The sequence below is a fragment of the Chiloscyllium plagiosum genome, unplaced genomic scaffold (assembly GCF_037043375.1).
Source record: "Chiloscyllium plagiosum isolate Xiang-an unplaced genomic scaffold, Cpla_swu_hap1 HiC_scaffold_31, whole genome shotgun sequence".
NCBI lineage: Eukaryota > Metazoa > Chordata > Chondrichthyes > Orectolobiformes > Hemiscylliidae > Chiloscyllium > Chiloscyllium plagiosum.
In genome coordinates this window covers 8,676,473-8,700,138 of record NW_028270169.1, presented here as the reverse complement: position 1 = coordinate 8,700,138, position 23,666 = coordinate 8,676,473, and the positions used below count along the sequence as shown (strand labels likewise).

Below are 23,666 nucleotides of genomic sequence, written 5' to 3'. Positions count from 1 at the left end.
GTTTTAATCGATTAAAGGATAGCAGTCACAGATCATTCAAAGATAGTAAAATATTTAACAAGTTTTGAAAGTACTTGTACAGTTTCTCAGGTTTTTAAGGTATAGGACACTATTGTCCTTATTCGGTAAATGTTGTTATCACAGTGTCTTCATTGAACCGAGAGACCATATTGGGGATGCTTCCTGTGGACTTTGTTTGAGGTGCCACATTTCAAATAATGTCAGTTTTTAATGCATGATTTAGACACTTAAATCTTTAAATTTGTATTAAAATTTTAATTCCTGCCTTACAAATCCCAAACTCTATTTCTTCTATCTTAAAACTGGTTGGGGTAGCCTGTGTGCAATGTGAGAATCTCCACTTAGAATAATAGAATTGGCCACAGTTAATTGGCAAGATTGAAGCTTTATTAGACATTTTCTTACAAATTTTGCTTGACCTCTGCTTCAAGCAACAGTTGTAAAGTTGACCCAGTTAAGTCCATCTAAAAATACTATGCACTGCTTTACCATCACCACCACACACTTTTATTCACTCTTTGACTGCTATTGATCTGAAGCACAGAGAAAATACAATCAACTGTTCTCCTTAGGAGTAATCAGAATCTCTGGCTTGAACAAAGGATTAAGAACCTATACAAGAATAATCAAAGTGATCGCAAAAGATGCACATGGCAGTGATCTACAGTCAAGCTACAGAAAATCAGATAAATTGAAAACCGAGGGGTAAGGTATCTAAAGATCAAAAATAGCAGAAAACAGAAGGGAAAAGGGAGAGGTTTGTAGCTGAGAGACCACATGCTACCCTTGGTTTTGCTAGTATGGTTTTGCTACAAGGACTTTTCTTGAAAGGCGTGGCACTTGGGTTCCATGAATCCAGCCCAGAGAACCTGTAACAACTTCAGGAGTTAAGTGAAAAGGTAAAAAAAATGCAGAAAAGCAACTGAAATTCTGTAATACAGAGTGATCTGGGTGTCCTTGCACATGAATCTCAAAAGGTAGTGCACAGTTACAGGGGAAAAGGAACAATAGAGAGCAAGACCACAGTCACATCAGCCATGATCTTATTGAGTAGCAGAGTCATCTTGAAAGGAAGAATAGCCTATTGTTGCTCATATTTCTTCAATATATAAATTACAGTACTACCAAAATAACACAAACCCCTGAGCTTCATTCTGGTATGAAACACATGCATTTTTTGTGAAAAGTTTAAAAACCATGTGGTAGGAAAATGATTTCTGTGTCCTTTGAGTACCATGGATAAAGGTTAGGTTGAGGCACAGGAAAGACTAAGTTGTCATTTCAGCTTCAGTTCAACTTTATGGTCATTGTATACACAAATTCTTTAAGAGCAGGAATAATCTTCAATTTGGCCAGAAAGTTAGTCCACTTTCAAAAAATGTTTTTTTTTAAAAGTTTTTTTCCCCCACAGAAGTATCCATCCAAATTTAAAGTTAGTCACATTTCAATGTTACTGCAATCCATTTCAGTCAGCAAGTCGTACACAGAGCATACCCGAATACATCTGATTCTAATCCAAAGTTGTAGTTTCAACTGCCTCAAAAGCAACCTGTTATCACACTCTGTACCACCTTGTGCATGGTACTACCAATGGCTTTTACATTTGACAAAACTTTCTCAATTCTGTTACTAAACTCCAACAACTGCTGTGTTTATTATCTCCAGAAATGTTGCTTCAACACGCTGGCACAGAAGCACATCAGGATCCAAACATTCTGGTGCAGGTGTCTCACTATGTTTAGTCCTGTCCAGACCCGCAGTGCAGTAGAAGTCAGGAGTTACTTCAGTCTTCTCCTTTAGATATTTGAGACCTGTGTAAAGCATGTCAGAGTTTCCATAAAGTAAATAGTAAAAGGAATCAATTCAAATACAATACTCAATGTATTGGTTTTGGAATGGTACCATACGAACAAGTAGGAGGTCACTCAACCATGATCTTACTGAAAGACAGGCTAACTCCTGTCTGTGCCAATAACCTTTCATTGCCCATATAATCGAATCTACCTACTTAGAGTCACACAGAAACAGACTTTTCAGTCCAACTAGTCCCACATACCTGCTCCACGTCCATAATAATCCTCTAAACCTTTCCTATGTATTTTAAACGTTAAATTGTACCCACATCAAACACTTCCTCAGGAAGTTCATTCCAGACACTAACCACCCTGTGTAAAATTATTGGCACTTGTCTTTTTATAAATCTCTCTCCTCTCACCTTTAAAAATGCCACCTTGAAATCCCCCATCCCAAGGAAAAGACTATTAACATTATCTATACCTCATTATTTTATAAACCTCTCTTCTGCGTGGTTTCGGCTGGAGCAGAGTGATGATGGAAGCAGAGTAAGACACTCCAGCTGGAGCTCGCCAGCTCCTTTTCCTTTTTATCCCCCCTCTTACTGCAATTTCTCTTCTAAATCCTGTTCCCCCCCCCAAAAAAAACTTTGAACTTCTGAAAGTACCTATCTAGAGGGAATGAAGAATGAAGTCAGAGACCAGCCCAACACCGGAGATGAATCGGGGTGGGATTAGAGCAAGCATGGGGTGAGTTGCGGCCGGAGTGGGAAGCAGAATGAGCACAGTCAGAGGCCTGGAAATGAGTTGCAGCTGCAGAAGCAGAGAGACTGCAGGCCAAATCCTGGAAGCAAGTCGTGGCTGGAGCGGCAGCAGAACGAGTGTAAGTTAAACCCGAGCCGGATAACAGCAGCAGAGTGAGCGCAGGCCAAGTCTCGGCCTGAGCTGGGAGGTAAGTCCTGGACAGAGGTCAGTGTGTGGAGGCAGCACGGCTTCGTGTACTTAAGCCCAGAAACACTGACTTAATGAAAATGAGTACTTCAAAAGATACTTTTTAACTTTTGCATTCCTGTGCTCATTTATTTCTTTTTTTAAAAAAACTGCAGCTGATTCTGATATAACAATAGTTCTGTTGCCGTGCAATCCCGTGTTTATAAGAAAATCACAGCACCATTTAAACTGGAATCACATTACAGCCAATACAGGCAAGGAAAGTTCATGTTCTACAAATAATACTCTAAATTCTTCAACCATGTTATAGCTAATGTGGGTTGAAGACACGTATTATTAGCAGAACCGACTGTACTTCAACAACACTTAAAAGTATCTGTACCGAGCATGGCGCCAAGGTGACATTACACACCTTTCATTGCACATGAAATAAAGGCTGTTCTACTCTATACTCTAGTGAAAACAGTCCCAGCCTATCCAGCCTTTCTTTATAACTCAAAACTTTCCATACCCAACAACATCCTGGTAAACCTCTTCTGAACACACTCCAGCTTCATAAAATCCTTCCTATACCTGGGTGAAGAGAACCAGCAGAGGTGTCACCAATGTGGTCATCTCATCAAGACTTCCCAATTCCTATATTCAAAGGACCGAGCAATGAACCACCTTATCTATATGTGATACAACCTTCAAGGACTACACACTTGAATCCTAGGTCCTTCTGTTCTAGAACACTACCCAAAGTCCTATCATTAATTGTATTAGCCTGGTTTGTTGAACCCAAATGCCATTCACCCAAATTGAACTGAAAAATGGCAGATGGAGTTCAGTGACCATTTGATCAAGATCACTTTGTAATCTTAGAAATCTTCTTCACTGTCTACTATGCCACCAATTTTAGTGTTGTCCACAGACTTACCATCTGAATCATTTATGTAAAAGACAAACCAAAGAGGACCCAGAATCACTGGTGACAGGTCTCCAGTCTGAGAAGCAACCCTCCAGCACCACACTCTACTACCATTAAGTAATTATGGTAAGCTCACACTGAAAACCATGTAACCTAACTTTACTAATTAGGCTACCAGCAGAACTTTGTTTACTTTGTCAAAAGCTTTACTAAAGTCCATGTTTTTGTTCTGCCCTTAATCTTATTGTAACTCCCTCAAAAAAACTCAATCAAGTTTTTGAGACATTATTTTCCTCACACAAAATCATGCTGACTAACCATAATCAATGTTTGCCTCTCAATGTCCATAAATCGTATCTTTTAAGGGTAAATTGTTGGAGGTGATTTTAAAGTCAAACTCTCAGGTCTGCCGTTCCTTAGTTTCTCCTTACAACCTTTCTTAATTTCCCAGAACATTAGCCTGGGGATCTGCTTGCTAGGCTTGTGACATTACCACTACATAACACCTCCCCTTAATAAATATTTTCAGTGGCATAATGGTTCATAACCTGAGGAGACAGATTTTTAAAAATGATCTGCAAGAGAACTGTCATGTGATCTGGAATGCTTAAACTGAAAGAATGGAAGAAATAGATTGTGGACCTTTCATAAGATAATTTGATAGCTATTTGAAGGGACTAGAAAGACTTGCGTCTTAAAAATATTTAAATATTCTGCATTCAATGCCTTTTGAGGAAGGAAATTTCAATCCTCAAAAAAAAAACACAACAAACTAATCTGTCTTAAATGGATAGCTCCTTATTTTTAAATTATGAGCCCTAGTTCTAGATTCTCTCATGAGGGAACATCCTTTCCTGATCCACTAGGACCTCAGAACGTCTGTCAAAGTCAAGAGGATAGGATAGGCTAGTATCCTCTAAAGATAACCCTTCATTCCAGGTATTGGGCAGTAAATCTATTATCTGCTTCAAAAACATTAAAATCCTTCTTTAAATATGGTGACCAGTACTGTACAAAATACTCCAGTTATACAAGGCACTGGTGAGATTGCATCTGAAGTATAACAACCCTACTCTTGCATTCAGCTCCCCCACAATAAAATATTATAATAGTTTTCCTAATTACATACTTATACCTGCAATTTTAACCTTCTGGGACAGCCAGATCTCTCTGCATTCCTCTCACTAATTAGACTTAAAAAAAAAAGCATCTTAAGTCTTTCTGCCAAAATGGACAGTTTCCCACATTATATATCCCTTTGGAGGTTCATCCCCTCTTCACAACTTTTTATTCGACTATCTTTGTAATCTGGATACTATGGCACAACACTATTCGTCACAACCAGTTAGACTTGTAGGAAGTTACATATTTCAAGATGGCATCTCCGTTACATTGTGATCTAGTATGCTGACCCAAAGCTGAAGGAATGATTCGCTGGTTTGTACAAAGTTGGAGGCAGGCTTGCATGCTACATTCCCTCCTTTCAAGGTTTAAAGCATATGGAACGCAATCTGAATTTACTGATTTTTGTTTCTGGTACCAAATGTAAAGGTGCTGCACCTCAACTAACAGTACTGCACAGGGCCAGTCAATTGGCCAATAATAGGGGATGCATCACAGGTACATAAAGTGTCATCTTCACGTCTAAGATTTACTCAATTTAAAGTAAATAAACATTATTTTTAATCACTTAACTCTCAAATACATACGCGTGATGATGGGATCAATATCCTGTGCTTGAGTGGCAACATGTGAGGCACACACTTGTCCAGTTTGGATTAGTAATGAGGTTACGTCGTCATATAGTGGAGGAAAAGCTCGACAGAAAGAAACCAAACAGGGCAATGTAGGCATGAAGAAAGCAAACCTCTTGGCCTGGGTCAACACTATAAGGAAAAAAAGATTGTTTTAAAAGTTTATTTGTTATGGAGACTGAAGTTTTACTTTGCAAATACTGATCAAATGCTTTCCACGTTTACTCCGTCACTGCCTTAATAAACACAAAGATCACAGTTTGTGTTCTTCTAAACCGTACTATTGTTCATTGCTCTCCTGGAATCATCTATCATCTCCAGGTGTTTAATACACTTGCATTCTTTTCCAATAGACCATAATTGTAGAACTTACTGCCTTCAGCAGTTTTCACGACCCTTAAAATCCAGGCCAATGGAATCCCAATTTGGATTTTCACAGAGGAAATCAAATTTATTAAAAACTTCATCCATTTGATTAAACCATCGTAGCACCAAGGAACAACAGTGATTTCTTGGTGACTTTGTACACAGTTTCAAACATTGATGTTTTAGCAGGAGATTAATTTCTTTCTCAGATTTTGATTTTAATTCAGGTTTTCTGTAAAATAACAGCAAATAAGAACATAGGAACCAGGAGTTGTCAATCAAATCATTGGGTTTTGCTCAGTTTATACGATGATGATTGATGCCACCTTGGCCTCAACTCCATTTTACTGCCTGCTTTCCATAACCCTTTAAACTGTTACTGATTAAAAATCTGGTCCATCTCAAATGTGTTCAGTGTCCTGGCACCACTGCTCTGTGGAGTAGTGAATTCCATAGATGGAGGACCCTTTGGAAATTCCTCTTCATCCCTGTTTAAATCTGCCACCCCTCAGCCTAAAACTATGACCACTCCAGATTGTCCAAAATAAGGAAAGATCCTCTTTATGTCTACTTTATCAACCCCCATTAGCATCTTGGATGTGTCAATTAGACGTCCTCCAGTGAGTACAAGCCTGAACTGCTCAATCTCATCATGGGGTGAGCCTGGAATTAACTGAGTGAATCCAATGCAATTAGATCCTTGCTCAAGTAAAGACACCAAAACTGTGTGCAGAATTTCACATGCAGTGTCACCAACGCCTTGTACAGTTGCGACGCTTTCCTACTTTAATACCCCATTCCTTTAGCGATTAAATGCTAAAATTGTATTTACCTCATTACCTGCTGTACCTGAATACTAGCTCAGATTCCGTGGGCATCCAGATCTCTGCACCAAAGCATTTGAGGTTTCTCTCTATTTAGGTAATAAGTTGTCTTTTAATTTTTCTGACCAATATGGATAATCTTACACTTATCCACATTAAACTCCATCTGTCACATTTTGGCATAATCACCCAACTTATCCATTTGTAAATTTATTTCTTTGTAACTTCGTTTTCTACCTATTTTAGTGTAATTTACAAATTTGGCTATAGTACATTCTATCCCTACATTCAAGACATTAATATAAATTGCGAATAGTTGGGGCCCTCCGAACAGAATCCTGTGGCACTTCTAGCTTACCAGAAAAAGACCCATTTATCCCAACTCTGCTTTCTATTGGTTAGCCAATCCTCTATCAGAGCTAGTATATTACCCCTAACCCCATGTGATCTTACCTTGTGTGGCACCTTATCAAATGCTTTCTGGAAATTGAGATAGACTACATCTACAGGAGCCCCATGATCCACTTTGCTTGTTACATCTTCGAAGAATTCTAGTAAATTAGTCAAACATAATTTACTCTTCATAAAACTACGTGACTCTTGTGGATTATGTTCGGACTTCCCAAATGCCCCATTACCACTTTATCTGTGAGCACCACTTTTAACTCAACAGTCTCGTCCATTTTATGCTAATTTTCTTTCAAACTTTATCTTTTTGTTACTTTTTTTTTAAAAAGAAACCCTTTATTGGTCTTACTCTCCAACCTGCCAATGACTTTTGCAAAAGTGTACTGCAGTTTTCGATTTATGTTGCCTTTAACTTCCTTGCTTAGCCATGGCTGTTTTTTTCCCCTCTTTCTTACAGTCTTTATTCTTCTCTGGACTATACTTCAGTCGTAACGGATATCTCCTTAACCTAGATGACTGGTAACTCTCTATTTTGGAGTAGTGACTCGGGGATTAAAAAGATATTTATCCCTTTAAGAAGGGTTGGAGCAATGAAAAGCAAGCTCATTCTCATTTAAAGACTCTATCCAAGATGCATTTTACACTAAAAATAAAGGAAAGGATGGTTTAATGTCTTACCAGCAATTGAGGACCTCACCTGTGAGTACTGTTCCCATGACATTGATGGACAAGCGAGCTACACTGAGAGACTTGGGCAGTGCATACTGGATACACAAGTGGGACAAAAGCTGAATAGCAAATATCTAAACAGAGATGTAATTTATTAGAATTTTTTGAACAAATTATTTTCAAACATTCTTGACCTCAAACTCCTTGTTTTCAGGTTAAGTTAAGGTCAAGATGTGAGTTTTAGGTTGGGGAGGGGGTGCACTTTAAATCTACTCATCATGTCCAATACCTCCATAAAAGTGTACCATGCCAACATTTCTACATCTTAAATGAATGCAATAAATTTCACAAGGTATGCAGAATCAGATTAATTCTTATATCTGAATATAGAAAATACCAATTATTTTGGAGGTGGACTATTCTCCATAATTAGTTTTAACAAAGTTCATGGTGCTCTAGTAATTTTATCATACATAACTTTTATTTTTTTTTAAAAAGGTAATGATCTGTTATAGACCATGCCAGACACCCTCAAAATATTTTAAGAAGGTAGCCCAGACCATAACCTGTAGTGCCTCCCACCCACCTCCTCTAAACTTACATCACTCAAGGAAAATCAAGCTAGCTTTTTTTCCTCTTTGGTTTCTTAGTAAGGGACATTAGCAGAGATGGTAGTGCAGGCAATGCAATGTTCCTCCTGTGGGATGTTTGAGGTGAGGGCTACCATTTGTGTCCCAGCTGAGTACACCTAACTCCAGCTCCTTGAAGACAGTGTTAGGATACTGGAACTGGATGAACTCGGGATCATTCGTGAGGCAGAGACAGTTATAGATAAAAGCTACAGGGAGGTGGTTACTCCTGGAAATGAAGATAATTGGGTGACTGTTAGGGTAAGAAGCTGTTAGGGTAAGAAGCAGTCAGTGCAGGGATCCCCTGTGGCTGTTCCCCTGTAAAACAAGTATACCGTTTTGGAAACTGTTTGGGGGATGGGGGGGAGAGAAAAGAGGGGGATGACTTACCAGGGGTAAGCCATGGGGTACAGGTCTCTGGCACAGAATCTGTCCCTGTTGCTCTCAAGGGAAGGGAGCAGAGGAGTAGCTCATTAGTCATTGGGAACTCCATAGTTAGGGGGACACTTAGGAAATCCTGTGGGAATGAGAGAGACTCATGGTTGGTCTGTTGCCTCCCATGTGCCAGGGTCAGTGATTATCAGATCTTGTTTTTGGGATCCTTAAGTCGTGGCCCACATAGGCACTAACAACATAGGAAAAGGGATGGGAATGTGATGCAGAAATTCAGGGAGCTAGGGTGGAAGTTTAGAGCAAGAACAAACTGTTGTTATCTCTGATTTGTTACCTGTGCCACGTGCTAGCAAGGTGAGGAACAGGGAGAGAGAGCAGTTGAACACATGGATACAGGGATGGTGCAAGAGGGAGGGATTCAGATACTTGGATAATTGGAACTCATTCTGGGGTAGATGGGACCTCTACAAACAGGATGGTCTACACCTGGGGGGGGGGGGGGAAATTTGCTAATGCTCTTTGGGAGGATTTAAACTAATTCAGCAGGGGTTGGGAACCTGAATTGTAGCTCCAGTATACAGGAGGTTGAGAGTAGTGAGGCCATGAATAAGGTTTCAAGATCGCAGGACTGTACCAGCAGGTAGTAAGGTGGTTTGAAGTGTGTTTACTTCAATGCCAGGATCATCCAGAATAAGGTGGGTGAACTTGCAGCATAGGTTGGTACCTGGGAGTTCAGTGTTGTGGTCATTTCGGAGACATGAATAGAGAAGGGACAGGAATGGTTATTGCAGGTTCCGGGGTTTACATCAGAGAAAGTTGTAAAAGGGGGCGGGGGGGGAGGGAGGTATGGCATTGTTGGTCAAGGACAGTATTATGGTGGCAGAAAGGACGTATGAGGACTTGTCTACTGAGGTAGTATGGGTTGAGGTTAGAAACAGGAAAGAAGAGGTCACCCTGTTGGGAGTTTTCTATAGGCCTCTGAATAGTTCCAGAGATGTAGAGAAAAGGATAACAAAGATGATTCTGGATAGGAGCTAGAGTAACAGGGGAGTTGTTATGGGGGACTTTAACTTTCCAAATATTGACTGGAAATGCCATAGTTTGAGTACTTTAGATGGATCAGATTTTGTCCAATGTGTGCAGGAGGGTTTCCTGACACAGTATGTGGATAGGCCAACAAGAGGAGAGGCCACATTGGATTTGGTACTGGGTAATGAACCTAGTCAGGTGTTAGATTTGGAGGTAGGTGAGCACTTTGGTGATAGTGACTACAATTTGGTTAAATTTACTTTAGCGATGGAAAGGAACAGGCATATATACCACAGGGCAAGAGTTATAGCTGGAAGAAAGGCAATTATGATACGATTAGGCAAGGTTTAGGATGGAGAAGGAAACTGCAGGGTATGGGCACAATTAAAATGTGGAGCTTGTTCAAGGAATAACTACTGCGTGTCCTTGATAAGTATGTACCTGTCAGGCAGCGAGGAAGGGAGGGAACCGTGGTTTATTAAAGAAGTTTAATATCTTGTCAGGGGGAAGAAGGAGGCTTATGTAAAGATGAGATGTGAAGGCTCAGTTAGGGAGCTCGAGAGTTACAAGTTAGCCAGGAAGGACCTAAAGAGACAGAGAGCTAGGAAGAGTCAGGAAGAGACATGAGAACTCTTTGGCAGGTAGGATCAAGGAAAACCCTAAAGGAGGGGTGGGGAACCTGCGGTATTAAGGCTGCATACGGCCTTCTAGGCCATTGTGTGTAGCCTTTTGAATGAATCCAAATTTTGCTGAACAAATCTTTTTATTTTTATTTTAATCTTAAAATGAATGTATTTGAAATACCAGAGAGTAAAAGAAAATTCAACGAAATAATCCTCACAGACTGACTGCCACAATTAAAAAAATTTCGACATCTGCTATGCTCATGATTTAGTTATAGTGCGACTCTAGAATGTACGTTATCTTCCCCGCCTGACTGGCGCCACTACGCCAGTGTTTATCAACTTATGACAACAGTGCACGTGGCTTTCCATTTGAAGTGAAATTTGAGAATAGTTACACAATCTAATCGTATCAACATTTATATAATTGAAGTTTCTTGGATGTGGCTTTACAACATGAAAAAGGTTCCCACCTCTGTCCTAAAGCTTTCTATAGGTATGTCAGCAATAAAAGAATGGCTAGGGTAAGATTAGGGCCAAATGAAGGACAGTAACGCGAGGTTGTGCATGGAGTCCGAAGAGATAGGAGAGGTGCTAAATGAATTTTTTTTGTATTCACACAAAAAAAAATGTTGTCAAGGAGAATACTGAGACACAGGGTATTAGACTAGATGGGATTGAGTCAAAGAAGTGTGGCGCTGGACAAGCACAGCCAATCAGGCAGCATCAGAGGAGCAGAAGAGTTGATGTTTCAAGCATAAGCTCTTTATCAGAAACATTCATAAGAAGGAGATGTTAGCAATTCTGAAGTATGAAAACAGAAGTTCCCTGCGCTGGCTGGGATTTATTCTAGGATTTTCTGGGAAGCTGGAGAGGAGATTGCAGAACTTTTGGCTTTGATCTTAATGTTGTCATTATCTACAGGAATAGTGCCAGAAGGCTGGAGGATAGCAAATGTTGTCCTCTTGTTAAGGGGAGGAGTGACAACCCTGGTAATTATAGACCAATGAGCCTTACTTCTGTTGTGGGTAAAGTGTTGGCGAAGGTTATAAGAGATAGGATTTATAATCAACTAGAAAGGAATACTTTGGTTAGGGATAGTCAACATGGTTTTTGTGAAGGGTAGGTCGTGCCTCACAAACATTCTTGAGTTCTTTGAGAAGGTGACCAAACAGGTGGATGAAGGTAAAGCAGTTGATGTGTATATAGATTTCAGTAAAGCATTTGATAAGGTTCCCCACCGTAGGCTACTACAGAAAATACAGAGGCATGTAGTTGAGGGTGATTTAGTGGTTTGGATCAGAAATTGGCTAGCTGTAAGACGACAGAGGGTGTTGGTTAATGGGTAATGTTCATCCTGAAGTTCAGTTACTAGTGGTGTACTGTAAGGATCTGTTTTAGGGCCACTGCTGTTTGTCATTTTTATTAATCTCCTGGAAGGGGGCACAGAAGGATGGGTTAGTAAATTTGTGGATGACACTAACGTCAGTGGAGTTGTGGACAGTGCGAAAGGATATTGCAGGCTACAGAGGGACATAGTTAAGCTGCAGAGGTAGGCTGAGAGGTGGCAAATAGAGTTTACTGCAGAAAAATGTGAGGTGATTCACTTTGGAAGGAGTAACAGGAATTGAGAGTGCTGGGCTAATGGTAAGATTCTTGGTAGTGTGGATGAGCAGAGAGATCTCAATGCGCATAGATCCCTAAAAGTTGCCACCCAGGTTGACAGTGTTAAGGCGCCAAATGGTGTGTAACCCTTCATTGGTAGTGATTGTGTTTCGGAGCCATAAGGTCATGTTGCAGCTATACAAAACTGGTGTGGCCGTACTTGGAGTATTGCATACAGTTGTGGTTGCTGCATTATAGGAAGCATGTGGAAGCATTTAAAGAGTGCAGAAGAGATGTTCCCTGGTATGGAGGGAAGGTGTTATGAGGAAAGGCTGAGGGACTTAAAGCTGGTTTTGTTAGAGAGGAGGTCAAGAGGTGACTTAGAGGCATACAAGATGATCAGAGGATTTGGACGGGGGGACAGTGAGAGCCTTTTTCCTCGGATGGTGATGGCTAGCACAAGGGGACATAGCTTTAAATTGAGGGGTGATAGATATAGAACAGATGTCAGAGGTAGTTTCTTTACTCAGAATAGTAAGGGCATGGAATGCTCGGCCTGCAACAGCAGTGGACTCACCAACATCAAGGACATTTAAATGGTCATTGGATAAACATATGGGTGAAAATTGAATAGTGTAGGTTAGATGGGCTTTAGATTGGTTTCACAGGTATGCACAATACCGACAGCCAAAGGGCCTGAACTGCACTGTAAAGTTCTAACACTTGTATTTTTTAAATGGCAAATGTAAAGTGGATATTCCAGGAGTGATGCAGCTGGTCAAGCCACTCTGTTTCAAGCAAAACAATTTATTTACACACTGCAGTTGAAATATGAACAAAAGAGAACAACTATTTTGAAACCCAACTAACACAAAATCGCAACTTAATGAAGCTATTTCAATTCCCGCAATATCCCATAAACACATCCCTTGGCAAATGGTATATTCAAATGCAGGTTCTTACAGGCAGGAGAGATTTCAGAAAGTTCAGGCAAGACCTCTGTTGAAACATGGAACCTCTTTTCACTATAGAAACCCCTTTCATTGTACAACTGTTTTAAAGAAACCTAAAGGTTTCCTCTGATTGTTCACTTAGGTAGCATCTGTTGGCCATTTTGGCACAACTGACGTTACAACCCCTTTTGAAAGAAACCCAGGACAACATAACCTTGTTAAAAGTAGTCACACCAGTTTAATAACATCCTTCCAATAGCAGAATTGTATGTAGTACTCCAAATGTCTTTATCAATGTCTTGCACAGTTGTAATATGACTTCCCAACTCCTGTACTTAATGGTGTGACCGATGATTGCAAGCGTGCCAATGCCTCCTTCATCACCTTGTCTACCGGTGATGCCACTTTCAAGGAACTATGTACACATACCCCTAGATGCCTCTGTCTGACAACACTTCCCAGGGTCCTACCATTAACTGTACAAGTCCTGCCCTGGTTTTATCTTCCCAAAATGCAACACCTCACATTTATCTAAATTAACCTCTGCCATTCTATAACCCACTGGCCCAGTTGATCAATTTCCTGTTGTACACTTAAATATCCTTCTTCGCTGTCCACTATCTAACCCTACTAATCAATCTATCATGCTGAACCTTGTCAATGGCCCTGCTAAGGTCACATAGACAATGTTACCTTCTTGGGCACTTCTTCAAAACAATCAGGTTTGAGGGACATGATTTCCCACGCACAAAACCATGCTGACTACCCTTAATCAGTCCTTGCTTTTCCAAATGCATGTGGATACATTCTTCTTCTCTGGTTGCTCAGCTCAACTATCTGCATGTCACAGCTGAGTTCCCACACCCTCACCATTACCATACAGTGGGTTTCAAGCATTTGGCTGACTTGGTGCAAAGTGAGCTTGTTGCAAAAAAAATGGGCAGAAGCTAATTTCTGCTGGAAGTTTTCTCAATAAGATCAGAGGTAACTTGTGGAAAATGACAAGTGATGATTGCAATGTCAGAGTCATAGAGATGTACAGCACAGAAAAGATGTGATCTGTATGCACTTCAGTAAGGCGTTCGACAAGGTTCCCTATTGGAGACTGGTTAGCAAGGTTAGATCTCACGGAATACAGGGAGAACTAGCCATTTGGATACAGAACTGGCTCAAAGGTAGAAGACAGAGGGTGGTGGTTGAGGGTTGTTTTTCAGACTGGAGGCCTGTGACCTTAAACAACAGGCCATTTGAATTGAAATATTTTTTTTAAAAAAAGTGTTTGTTCTGCCTTTGAGTGTGAACGTTTAAATTGCATCAGTGTGTTAAGTGTGGGATTATTAAATGGCAAAAGAAATGCAGATTGTTACTGTAAATGTCTTTCAAATACTTAACTTTTTTCTAAAGTCTGCCTTTTAAGCATGCACACAAATACAGTCACATAATAATTACATTACCTGCTTCTCCAGTTGTGGTTGTGCTAAAAGTTCTGGAATGAAATCCAGGCATATGTGAATGGACGGAATTCCAGCCACAGTTAGAGGCAACAGTTCACTCGGGTAACCCTGTGTAAACATCACCTATAATTAATATTCTAATGATTAGCACTAATGACTATACCAATCTTTTTGTTAAATAAAAGTTGGAAAACGCAACAAGTCAGGTCCAATTCATGCAAAGAAAGAGGGGCCTAGATTTTCTGATGGCCACAGGCATTATTCCAGCATAGATGGGAGTTTCGCATGGGGACCTTTTTGAATCCCCATTACAGCAGAATCTGAAGGAATTGCCTAGGAAATTGAAAAACATGTTGTACAATTCCTCCATGAAATCCCTCTGCAAGTCTCCATTTAAAGCAGAGATTTGGGAGAGTTCTGATGAAATTAAGTAAGTACTTAACTCAGGAAAGACAGTCTGACTCACACTTAACTCACATCCTTGGGACCCAACAACCTTACTCCTCTCTGGAAGAGACCACCCACAGCCCTCGACAACCCCTACCATTCTCAAAACAAGATTTGGACATGATCTGCCTTGAGCCATTTCCAGGACTTACCCTAAACAACTAATGCTCATTTCAACCCCTACATCAAACTCAGCTGGTACCCTAACATCAAAAGTATCCAATATGCTGAAATTCTGGACCTTTACATTTCAGAATAGGAAGTGGTTGCCTTCCCCTAAAACTTCTGCACAATGACAGAATAGTCCGAAAGGAAATATGGTTCTGCATTTCTGAAGGTGTCTGATAAATTCAAATTGGCTCCTCATGTAAAAACAGGCAGAGTGGCTATCAGCAAGAGATTGCCATTCCTCAGAAAATCAGGCCCATAGTCAATATTTCAGTTCAATGAACTGATGAAAGGTAATGATCTGAAACATGAGGCTCCTCCATCCACAGATGCTGCCAGCTCTGTTTAATACTTTGAAGCATTCTGTGTTTTTATATCACCTTACCACTGCCTGCTCTGCTGGTGGGGGTGAACAGAAAATATGGATCACTTCTGTGTTCCCCTAGTGTTCAGACTAGCGTTCTTCATTTAAATTGTAATACCAAAAAGAGATTAAACCAGTCAACTATCTCACTGTTGTTATGAATTGTTTCAAGTACAAGTGCACACTTCGGAAATATGCTTTTTCCTGTGAAGCATATAGAGAAATACAAGAAATGCAACTTAACTATACAGTACTGACCTGAAAGTGAACAAGTTTAGCAATATTTGGATCTGCAATAAACATCTGATGCAGGAGACAGCAGATGAGACACTGCACTTCCCGGACATTGCTCAATAAAGTTGCCTGAGTATTCTCCAAAGGTTCAGTCAGATTGAGGGTTTGATCCTGCTGTTTCAGGACCTTTCCTGCACTATGTGATCGCTCCTCGTCAGTAAGCAAGCAGATTTCCAATAGAATTTGAACAGCTGCACTGTCCTGTAAAGGAGAGTTTGTTTATGTATGGCATCAGATTTACCTTTTCTGTTTTGAGTTGCCAAACTAATGCTATTACTGAAAGGCTGCATACAAACACACTTTTCTTTCAGTTTGACCTGATTTTGATTACTTGCAGTTTTTGCATATCAAATCCACACAGTTTTATGATTTTAAATGCATTGTCTCAAAGGGTAAAGATGAAGATTCAATAATAACTCATAAGGAATATTTCAAGTGGGAAACATTTGCAGGGCCATGAAGGGCTGGGACAGATGGAGAGGTGACGGTGGTGTAATGGTAATGTCACTGGACAAGTAATCCAAAACCTTAGTTAATGCTCTGATACATAGATTCAAACTCTAAAATAGCTAAAGGCATGGTTTGAATTCCCTAAGATGGGGAATTTCAAGACTAGGGGATTCTTGGAGTATGGAGAGACTGGAGTATTCCAGTAACGTGTGTATTTTTGATTTTGCTTTGTGCCTTGTAGGAGTATACCCAGATCTCTCTGAAGATCAACATTTGAAAGTTTCAATGTATGACTCTTTATTTTTACTACCAAGTGAATAATTTCACCTGTAGCCACATTATACTCCAGCTACCAACGTTGCCCATTCATTCAATTTCTTTATAACTCTGCAGCCTCCTTGTATTATCCCTTCACTTGAAATCTCACCTAGCTTTGTGCAATCAACATAGAAAAATTACTGTCTGTGCAAATTAATTCCAAATAGCTAAAGCTTCAGTACTATTCTGTACTGTACACTGCTAGAAAAAGCTTACCAACTTGAAAGATCCCAGTTTGTCCCTACACTGCTTTCAGTACCCTAATCAATCCTCTATACACACGAAAACTTTATTCTCCAACTACTTGAGAACCTTACTTGCATAATTTAACATTTTGTGTGCATCTTATTGAATGACTTATGGAAATCCAAAATATATAACATCTACCAGGTTCCCCATTACTCTAACCTCTTCATTACTCAGTTAAATCCTGAAAAAATGACTTTCGTAAAATCAGTGACGTAGAATAAACAGTTCAATTTCTTCTCTCTCCCTCAGTTCGACAATAGCAGTTTTACAATGTTAACTTCCAATCTGCTGGGACCAAAAACATTTAGCACCACTATTACTGCAGCTACTCCTTTTGGAATCATAGGATGTGGGCATGGGGATCTATCCACTTTTAGTCCCTTAACCGTCTCCAAAGATTTTCTTGTTGCCTTTGCTTTGACATTGTAACCTTTACCATGCTGCTCTAAATTCCATTCTCCTTCACCGAAAGATGAAGAATACAGTCAGTTACTTCATTACGCATACTGGTTTACACTCAAGATGCTGCAGCATACACCATGATGGTTTGGCCAAATGGCATCCTTCTGCACCATGATCATTCTGTGATCAGAATGTGTTTTACCTGGGCTGACAACAAAGCATTTTTTAGCTCCTCTCTTGTGACTTCTGGGGCTTCAGGTTGCCCAACTACCCCCATGGTGTTATTCTGATATGGTTTGCTGTCCTGATCCACATTCTCCTTCAAGTGAGCACTTAGGTACGCTTTTGAAGCTAGAAGGTATCCATTAAGCATGTGCAAGGTAATGTCCATTAACGGAGGGCACCTTGGAATAAGACACAAATATTAAAGACATTGAAACAACAGATTATCCTTAAAATAGTAGACATGGAACATCATAGATCCATTCAGAAAATGTGCATTTGGCTTTCATATTTCAATGGAAGTTGGGGTAACTAGGGCTCAGTATTAGTCCAATTGATCAAGATCTCTTTGTAATCTTAGATAATGAAAGTTATCGACTATACTACCAATTTTGGTGTGATCCAAAAAATGACTAACCATGCCTAAATTCTCATCTAAATCATTTATATAAACAACAAACAAAAGTGCACACAGCGGAGATTCTGGCACAACACCACCAGCTGCAAGCCTCCAGTTCAAAAAACAATCCTACAACACCATCACTCTTTGTCTCCTACCATCAAGCCAATTTTGTATTCAGTTGGCAAACTCTCCTTGAATCCCAAGTCATCTAATTTTACTAATTAGTCTACCATGTGGAACCTTTCAAAGGCTTTACTGAATTCCATGTAGACGATATATAGATCTGCCTCAAACTTTTTGGTTACGTCCTCAAAAAAACTCATCCCTTACACAAAGCCATGTTGACTAACCCTAATCGTACCTTGCCTCTCCAATTGCATGTAAATCCTAAGTCTCAGAATTCCCTCCAACAATGTACCCATCACTGATGTCAGACTCACCATCTAAAGTTCCCAGTCTTCTCCTTACAGCCATTCTTAAATAAAGGCACAACATTAGCCACCCTCCAGTACTCTAGCATCTCACCTGTGGCTCTAGGTGATACAAATATCTATTGTAGAGGCCCTGCAATTTCTATCCTAACTTCCTGCAACATCCTGGGATACATGTGATCAGGTTCCTGAGATTTATCCACCTTTGCGTTTCAAGATGTCCAGCATCTCCTTTTATGTAATGTGGACTGTTTTTAAGACATTAGTATTTATTTCCCAGAGTTCCCTAACCTCCATTTCTTTCTCCACAGTAAGAGCTAATGTTAAATATTCATTTAGTATCTCTCCCATCTCCTGTAGTTCCACACACAGTTGACTTCACTGACTTTTAAAGGGGCTTTATGCTCTCCCTATTTGCTCTTCACGTAAAGTAATTAATTAATGAGAGGATCTTGAAAAACTGAAAATTTACTAGAATGTTCATGAATAGGACAGGGCCCATTTGGTTGAGCAAGTCCATCACTATGAAACAACTTATCTACTGAGTCAAGCATCCTGTGGCTATTGGTGGCTCACCTGTACACTCTACGGTCACATCGCAATACAATCAGTGGATCAATCATCAAGTCATTCTGTGTGTATTTCTGCTGGCGAAGCAGTTTGGGTTTTGGCTGCAAGGCATTCACTGTCATCACCCACAGCCTTCAAAACAAAAACATGACATTGGCTATGTTTCATAGGTTATTGAAAGCCGACAAGGCGGTAATCAACCAAGATCCTTATAGAATGAAGCCATTTTTAATGTGCTCTTCTAATAATAAAGTGCTTTAAAATGAAAGTTTGGAAGTAATTAGAGTGATTAAGCAAGAACCATGATGCAGATCCTAAACATTCACTTCACATTCTGCATCTTAAGACGGATAGGTTGATTTAAAAATAACACTGCAGCAATGCTTACTAGTCAGTCAGTGTGAAACGGCCGAGGAAACCGGGAGAGTCCAAGTTGGATCCTTAATCACAGTTTTGTTAATTGATCTCACTTTAAGCTCTACAATTATTACCACCAACTTGTCTTCCCCCTCTAGTCCAAGAAACAAGGTCCTACTCTTGATTATTTTCTTGTGAATACCTTTGGCAAAAATGCATGGTTGAATGTCAAGATTAGATTTTGTAGTGATGCTTTTCATTATTGCATACCCTATCAATGTTCACCTTCAAAGGATTACATATTGCAGACTGCTCATTTAGAAGAAGCAGTTGTGTTACAATTGCAACACAATTGTTGTGTTTATGTCTTGGCACTTTTTATAAATTTGAAGTAGAACGAATGGGATACCATGAACTACACTCTGCTGACATCTGCCTGATAGCATGTCTTCTGGTTTCATTGTTGAAGATTTGATAATGGCAGCAGCTTGAGTTAATAGTGGAGACAGACACACCAATGAATCGGCAAGTGTTGAAAATATTAAATTGTAAATACCTTAAATGACCACTTAATTCCAAGATGGGGCATAGGTTTAGGGCGAGAGGGGAAAGATATAAAAGAGACCTAAGGGGCAACTTTTTCACGCAGAGGGTGGTACGTGTATGGAATGAGCTGCCACAGGATGTGGTGGAGGCTGGTACACTTACAACATTTAAGAGGCATTTGGATGGGTATATGAATAGGAAGGGTTTGGGGAGGAATATGGGCAGGCCCGTTGGCAGGTGGTACTAGATTGGGTTGGGATATCTGGTCGGCATGGACGGGTTGGACCGAAGGGTCTGTTTCCATGCTGTACATCTCTATGATTCTATGTACAAAAGGTAGGCTTTCAAGGATAATTAATTAGCATTTCTACCTAGATACAAGGTCCATGTAATTCATATTACCAAGGAGATGGATGTGGAAAAAACCATTGTGAAGATCATTGTAAAGCTATGAAATATAGGATCTGGGGTGACTTGACAGGGCTGGTTGTGGAGAGGAAGTTTCTTTTCATGGGAGAATGAAAACTAAGAGGTTGTTCATTTAAAGTGGAGATGACACATTCTTTTCTCAAAGTTGCATTTTTCTGGAACTCATCATGAAAGCAGAGTCTTTGAATATTTTTAAGGCAAAGGTGAATAGATTCTTGGTAAGAAAAAAGTGGTGAAAGGTTATCAGGCAGGGATGTGGATGAGGTTATAAATATAACAGCTCTGTTATAATTATTGAATGGTACAGCAGGATTATGGAGTTGATGACCTACTCTTTCCCCTTATTTGAAGATTAGTTTACAGGCTGATTATCTGTTCTATCACTGTTTTGAGTCTGCCTGGAATGAGAAGGAACACCTAAAGGCCAAAAAAGTCTTTGTTATTTGCAGTCAGGAATGCAGGTGAAAGCTTATGTTCAGATTCAGAACCAAAACACAATGCTCATGTGGAGTTAAAATAAGGCTGGAAGTGTTAGCAAGCTTGGGTGATAGGGTCAGTCCACAGGAAAAGAAAACCTCAAGTCGTAGATTGCAGGCTGAGAAAACAATAGGAATACACCTTCAATATCTTAAAATGGGAAATCTTTACGTTCCAATCATTGAGCTACCCAATGGAAGTTTACATTTCTTCCTGAAGAAATTTAGGGGCAGCAGAGTGGCTCAGCGGTTAGCACTGCTGCCTCACAGCATCAGGGACTCAGGTTCAATTCCTGCCTCGGACAACTGTGTATGGAATCTACACATTCTCCCAGTGTCTGCGTGGGTTTCCTCCAGATGCTCCGGTGAATTGGCCATGCTAAATTGCCCATAGTGTTAGGTGGCTTAGTCAGGGGTAAATATAGAGTGGGGGTCTGGGTGGGTTACTCTTCAGAGGGTCAGTGTGGACTTGTTGGGCTGAAGGGCCTATTTCCATACTGTAGGGAATCTAATCTAAAACTTTATTGGGGTCCATGGGAACCCTAAAGTGAACTGTAACCAGCACGAGTTGGTATCTTTAGAAAAGGAGAGGCTAATTGCAATTACTGGCTTGGATAACATATTTAAAACAAGTGATCTGAACATAAACAACAGGTATTTGTCTCAAGTTATATTAATGAAATCTCAGTTACAACGTCAAAGCTCAAGTCAGTCTTTGCTGATGAGAATTAGTCTTGGCAAAAGAATATTTGCTGAAGCTTGTCAGGACATTTACATGAAAAAAAACTGACAAGACTGATATTACTTATAGTGTGGACTCTTGACCACTCAACTGAGCAGAGTCCCTTCTGACTGAATATAATATAGGTGCATTTTCTAATTCATGACAGTGGGCGGTTATAAAATGGTAAACTTTCACCAAAACACAGTTTAGAAAGATGACAATAAGCTGCAGAAAGAGCTTTTATCGATCACCTTCTGTCAAGATTATTCAAGGCAATTATGCTTAACACAGAACATAAATTAAGTGAGTCATTAGGTAATAAAGACACTGCTACCTCCTTGGCATAACGGTGTTGAGAAGCATCCAAAGCTGGTTTACTGTCTGGAGAATTCGTCGGGGAACATCTGAATCAAGCAACCGATACAAACCCAACATCAATGCTTCTGCAAATGGGATCAGCTCACTGGCAGATAATAGCGTCAAGTCCTCCAAGGTCTGCATCAGTTGAGTGTAATTGGTAGAAGCCGACTGGAAAGCTGGAGATGACAGGATCAATGGAAATTGTACAGCAGATAAGTGAGTGATACAAAGAATGTCAAAATGCAGGTTAAACCCTCAAATATCAGGCAATTACCAAAAAAAAGTAATCAAGATGAAAACAATAATAGATTTGCTACAAGCAGCAAACTGATATAATAATATCTGTGCACAATACCAAAATACTCTAATTGTGAAATGGTCAACAAAATGTTGTTTTACTAGTGATTTTTAAATGATTTATAGATATTATCTGAACTCCTTTGAGGTACCTGTGGTTTGTACATGCAACTACAAGTCAGTTTTCATGCCAGTACCTTCCTGCAGCTTCTTGGGCGTATGGCGTTTGGCCCGGCTGGTTAGCAGCATTCTGGAGAGCAGTGCCTCTGTGCCAGTCACTTCCTCCTCACACATCCAGTCATCCACCATACACAGGTGAGGATAATTCGTTGCCAGCAAACGCAACAATGCAGAATGAAGGCCTGGCGGACAGGGAAAACCTCAAATCAGGTCAGAACATGCTTTGTTGCACACAGATATAAAATTCAAGAAAATCACAATCAACAGTTATTCTTCAGTTACATCAAATGACCACTTCTCCCACTACTCCTTATTAGGTCATACATTGTTTTAGATGGTTTCTCTGGAAGCCCTAAACAAACTCTTGATGAATAACCTGCTTTACGATGCTGTATTGTGCTGAGCTTAAACCAATCAGTGCAATTCCTCCTTCTAGGGTTTCAAACTTTTCACAACAATCTGCTCCAGATTGGAAACACCAAATGCAGATAAGTGTTCAATCTGTGAATTCCTAGTCGCTTGTTATTTAAATTCTGAACCTTGCATCGGTCACGATCTTTCTATCCTTGATCTCTGGTTGTGTAGTATGAAGCCCTACGTAAGCTCAAGGAATAGATCCCATTCGTTGGTTTCTACTTCCCAGACTTCCAGTCATGTTTAACAGTTTGAGGCCCCGAAAACCATCAACCCTCATTACATAATAGTGCTTTTCACCCTATCATAGACCTCTTTTGTACCTTTCCCCAGACGCTGTGCATATCACTTCCTTCAAACCTCTTACGTTGCTAACTCTTCCCAGTTCCAATGGAAAGTCCCAATTTTAAATTTTAACCCTTTTAACTTCACCGATGCCACCAGAGGAGAGTTAATGTTTCAGGCCGAGTGACCCTTCCAGCATTTCTGTTTTATCAAAATTTAATCCCATTCTCATCAAACATCCTGCACTGGCCCATGGCCAGCTAATGAGAGATAGAATTCCAGCTGTTTCTTACCCTCCATTCTCCTGGCTAAGAGTACCAAGTTCAATTTTAAGCATTCAAATGAGTTGTTTTGGTACAAACCTGAAGAACTACTGGGTAACTCTCATCATAATTCTTAGAAATAAATTCCAAAACAACTTCATTTTTACTGGATGTGTCTCCAAATACATGCAGCTAAATATAATAAAAGTACAAGGACTTTGTTAGAATATGTTTAGATCAGAACCTGTGGATTCCAACTGAGTCTGAACGAACAAGTGAAGCTTCTACATTTACCTCCGAGCTCCTGTTGAAGCCCCTGTGCCTGGCGAATTAAATACTTGATAGGAATCTGATCCATCAGTGCTGCAGAGTAAGACTTGGGTTTCTTCTGAACGGCCGCTATTAGAAATGTGGAAGAATGAAGAAAATAGTCAGCATATCCACCAATGAACCATTTCACCAAGAATAGTCTGAATAGTAATCCTAAAATATTAATGTTTAAAACAAAACAGACAAAAATTCCACACTTCAAGTGAAACCAAATCTTCATGGATCAAAAGAATCAGAGTTAATGTTTCAGGTTTAGGGACCCTTCCTCAGAACACTCAGATCTTTCTGAGGAAGGGTCACTCGGC

General features: G+C 40.0%; 1 protein-coding gene across 5 annotated transcripts in view; it reads right to left on the bottom strand.

The window, feature by feature from the left end:
* Nucleotides 1–386: 386 nt before the first annotated feature.
* Nucleotides 387–23,666, bottom strand: part of ints2 (integrator complex subunit 2) — a 69,036-nt gene continuing 45,756 nt past the window's right edge. For 4 of the 5 annotated variants that reach the window (XM_087977202.1, XM_087977201.1, XM_087977203.1 and 1 more), the window contains 10 exons: nucleotides 23,326–23,430; nucleotides 22,087–22,251; nucleotides 21,567–21,768; nucleotides 18,707–18,832; nucleotides 17,277–17,478; nucleotides 15,620–15,856; nucleotides 14,383–14,490; nucleotides 7,725–7,830; nucleotides 5,385–5,561; nucleotides 387–1,832 (listed from right to left, as the gene is read on the bottom strand). In XM_087977202.1, coding sequence (XP_087833328.1) covers nucleotides 1,651–1,832; nucleotides 5,385–5,561; nucleotides 7,725–7,830; nucleotides 14,383–14,490; nucleotides 15,620–15,856; nucleotides 17,277–17,478; nucleotides 18,707–18,832; nucleotides 21,567–21,768; nucleotides 22,087–22,251; nucleotides 23,326–23,430 — 1,610 coding nt within the window. In that variant the 3' untranslated portion in view covers nucleotides 387–1,650. The remainder of the gene's footprint in view (nucleotides 1,833–5,384; nucleotides 5,562–7,724; nucleotides 7,831–14,382; nucleotides 14,491–15,619; nucleotides 15,857–17,276; nucleotides 17,479–18,706; nucleotides 18,833–21,566; nucleotides 21,769–22,086; nucleotides 22,252–23,325; nucleotides 23,431–23,666) is intronic. The other variant, XM_087977204.1, reaches the window with a different exon arrangement.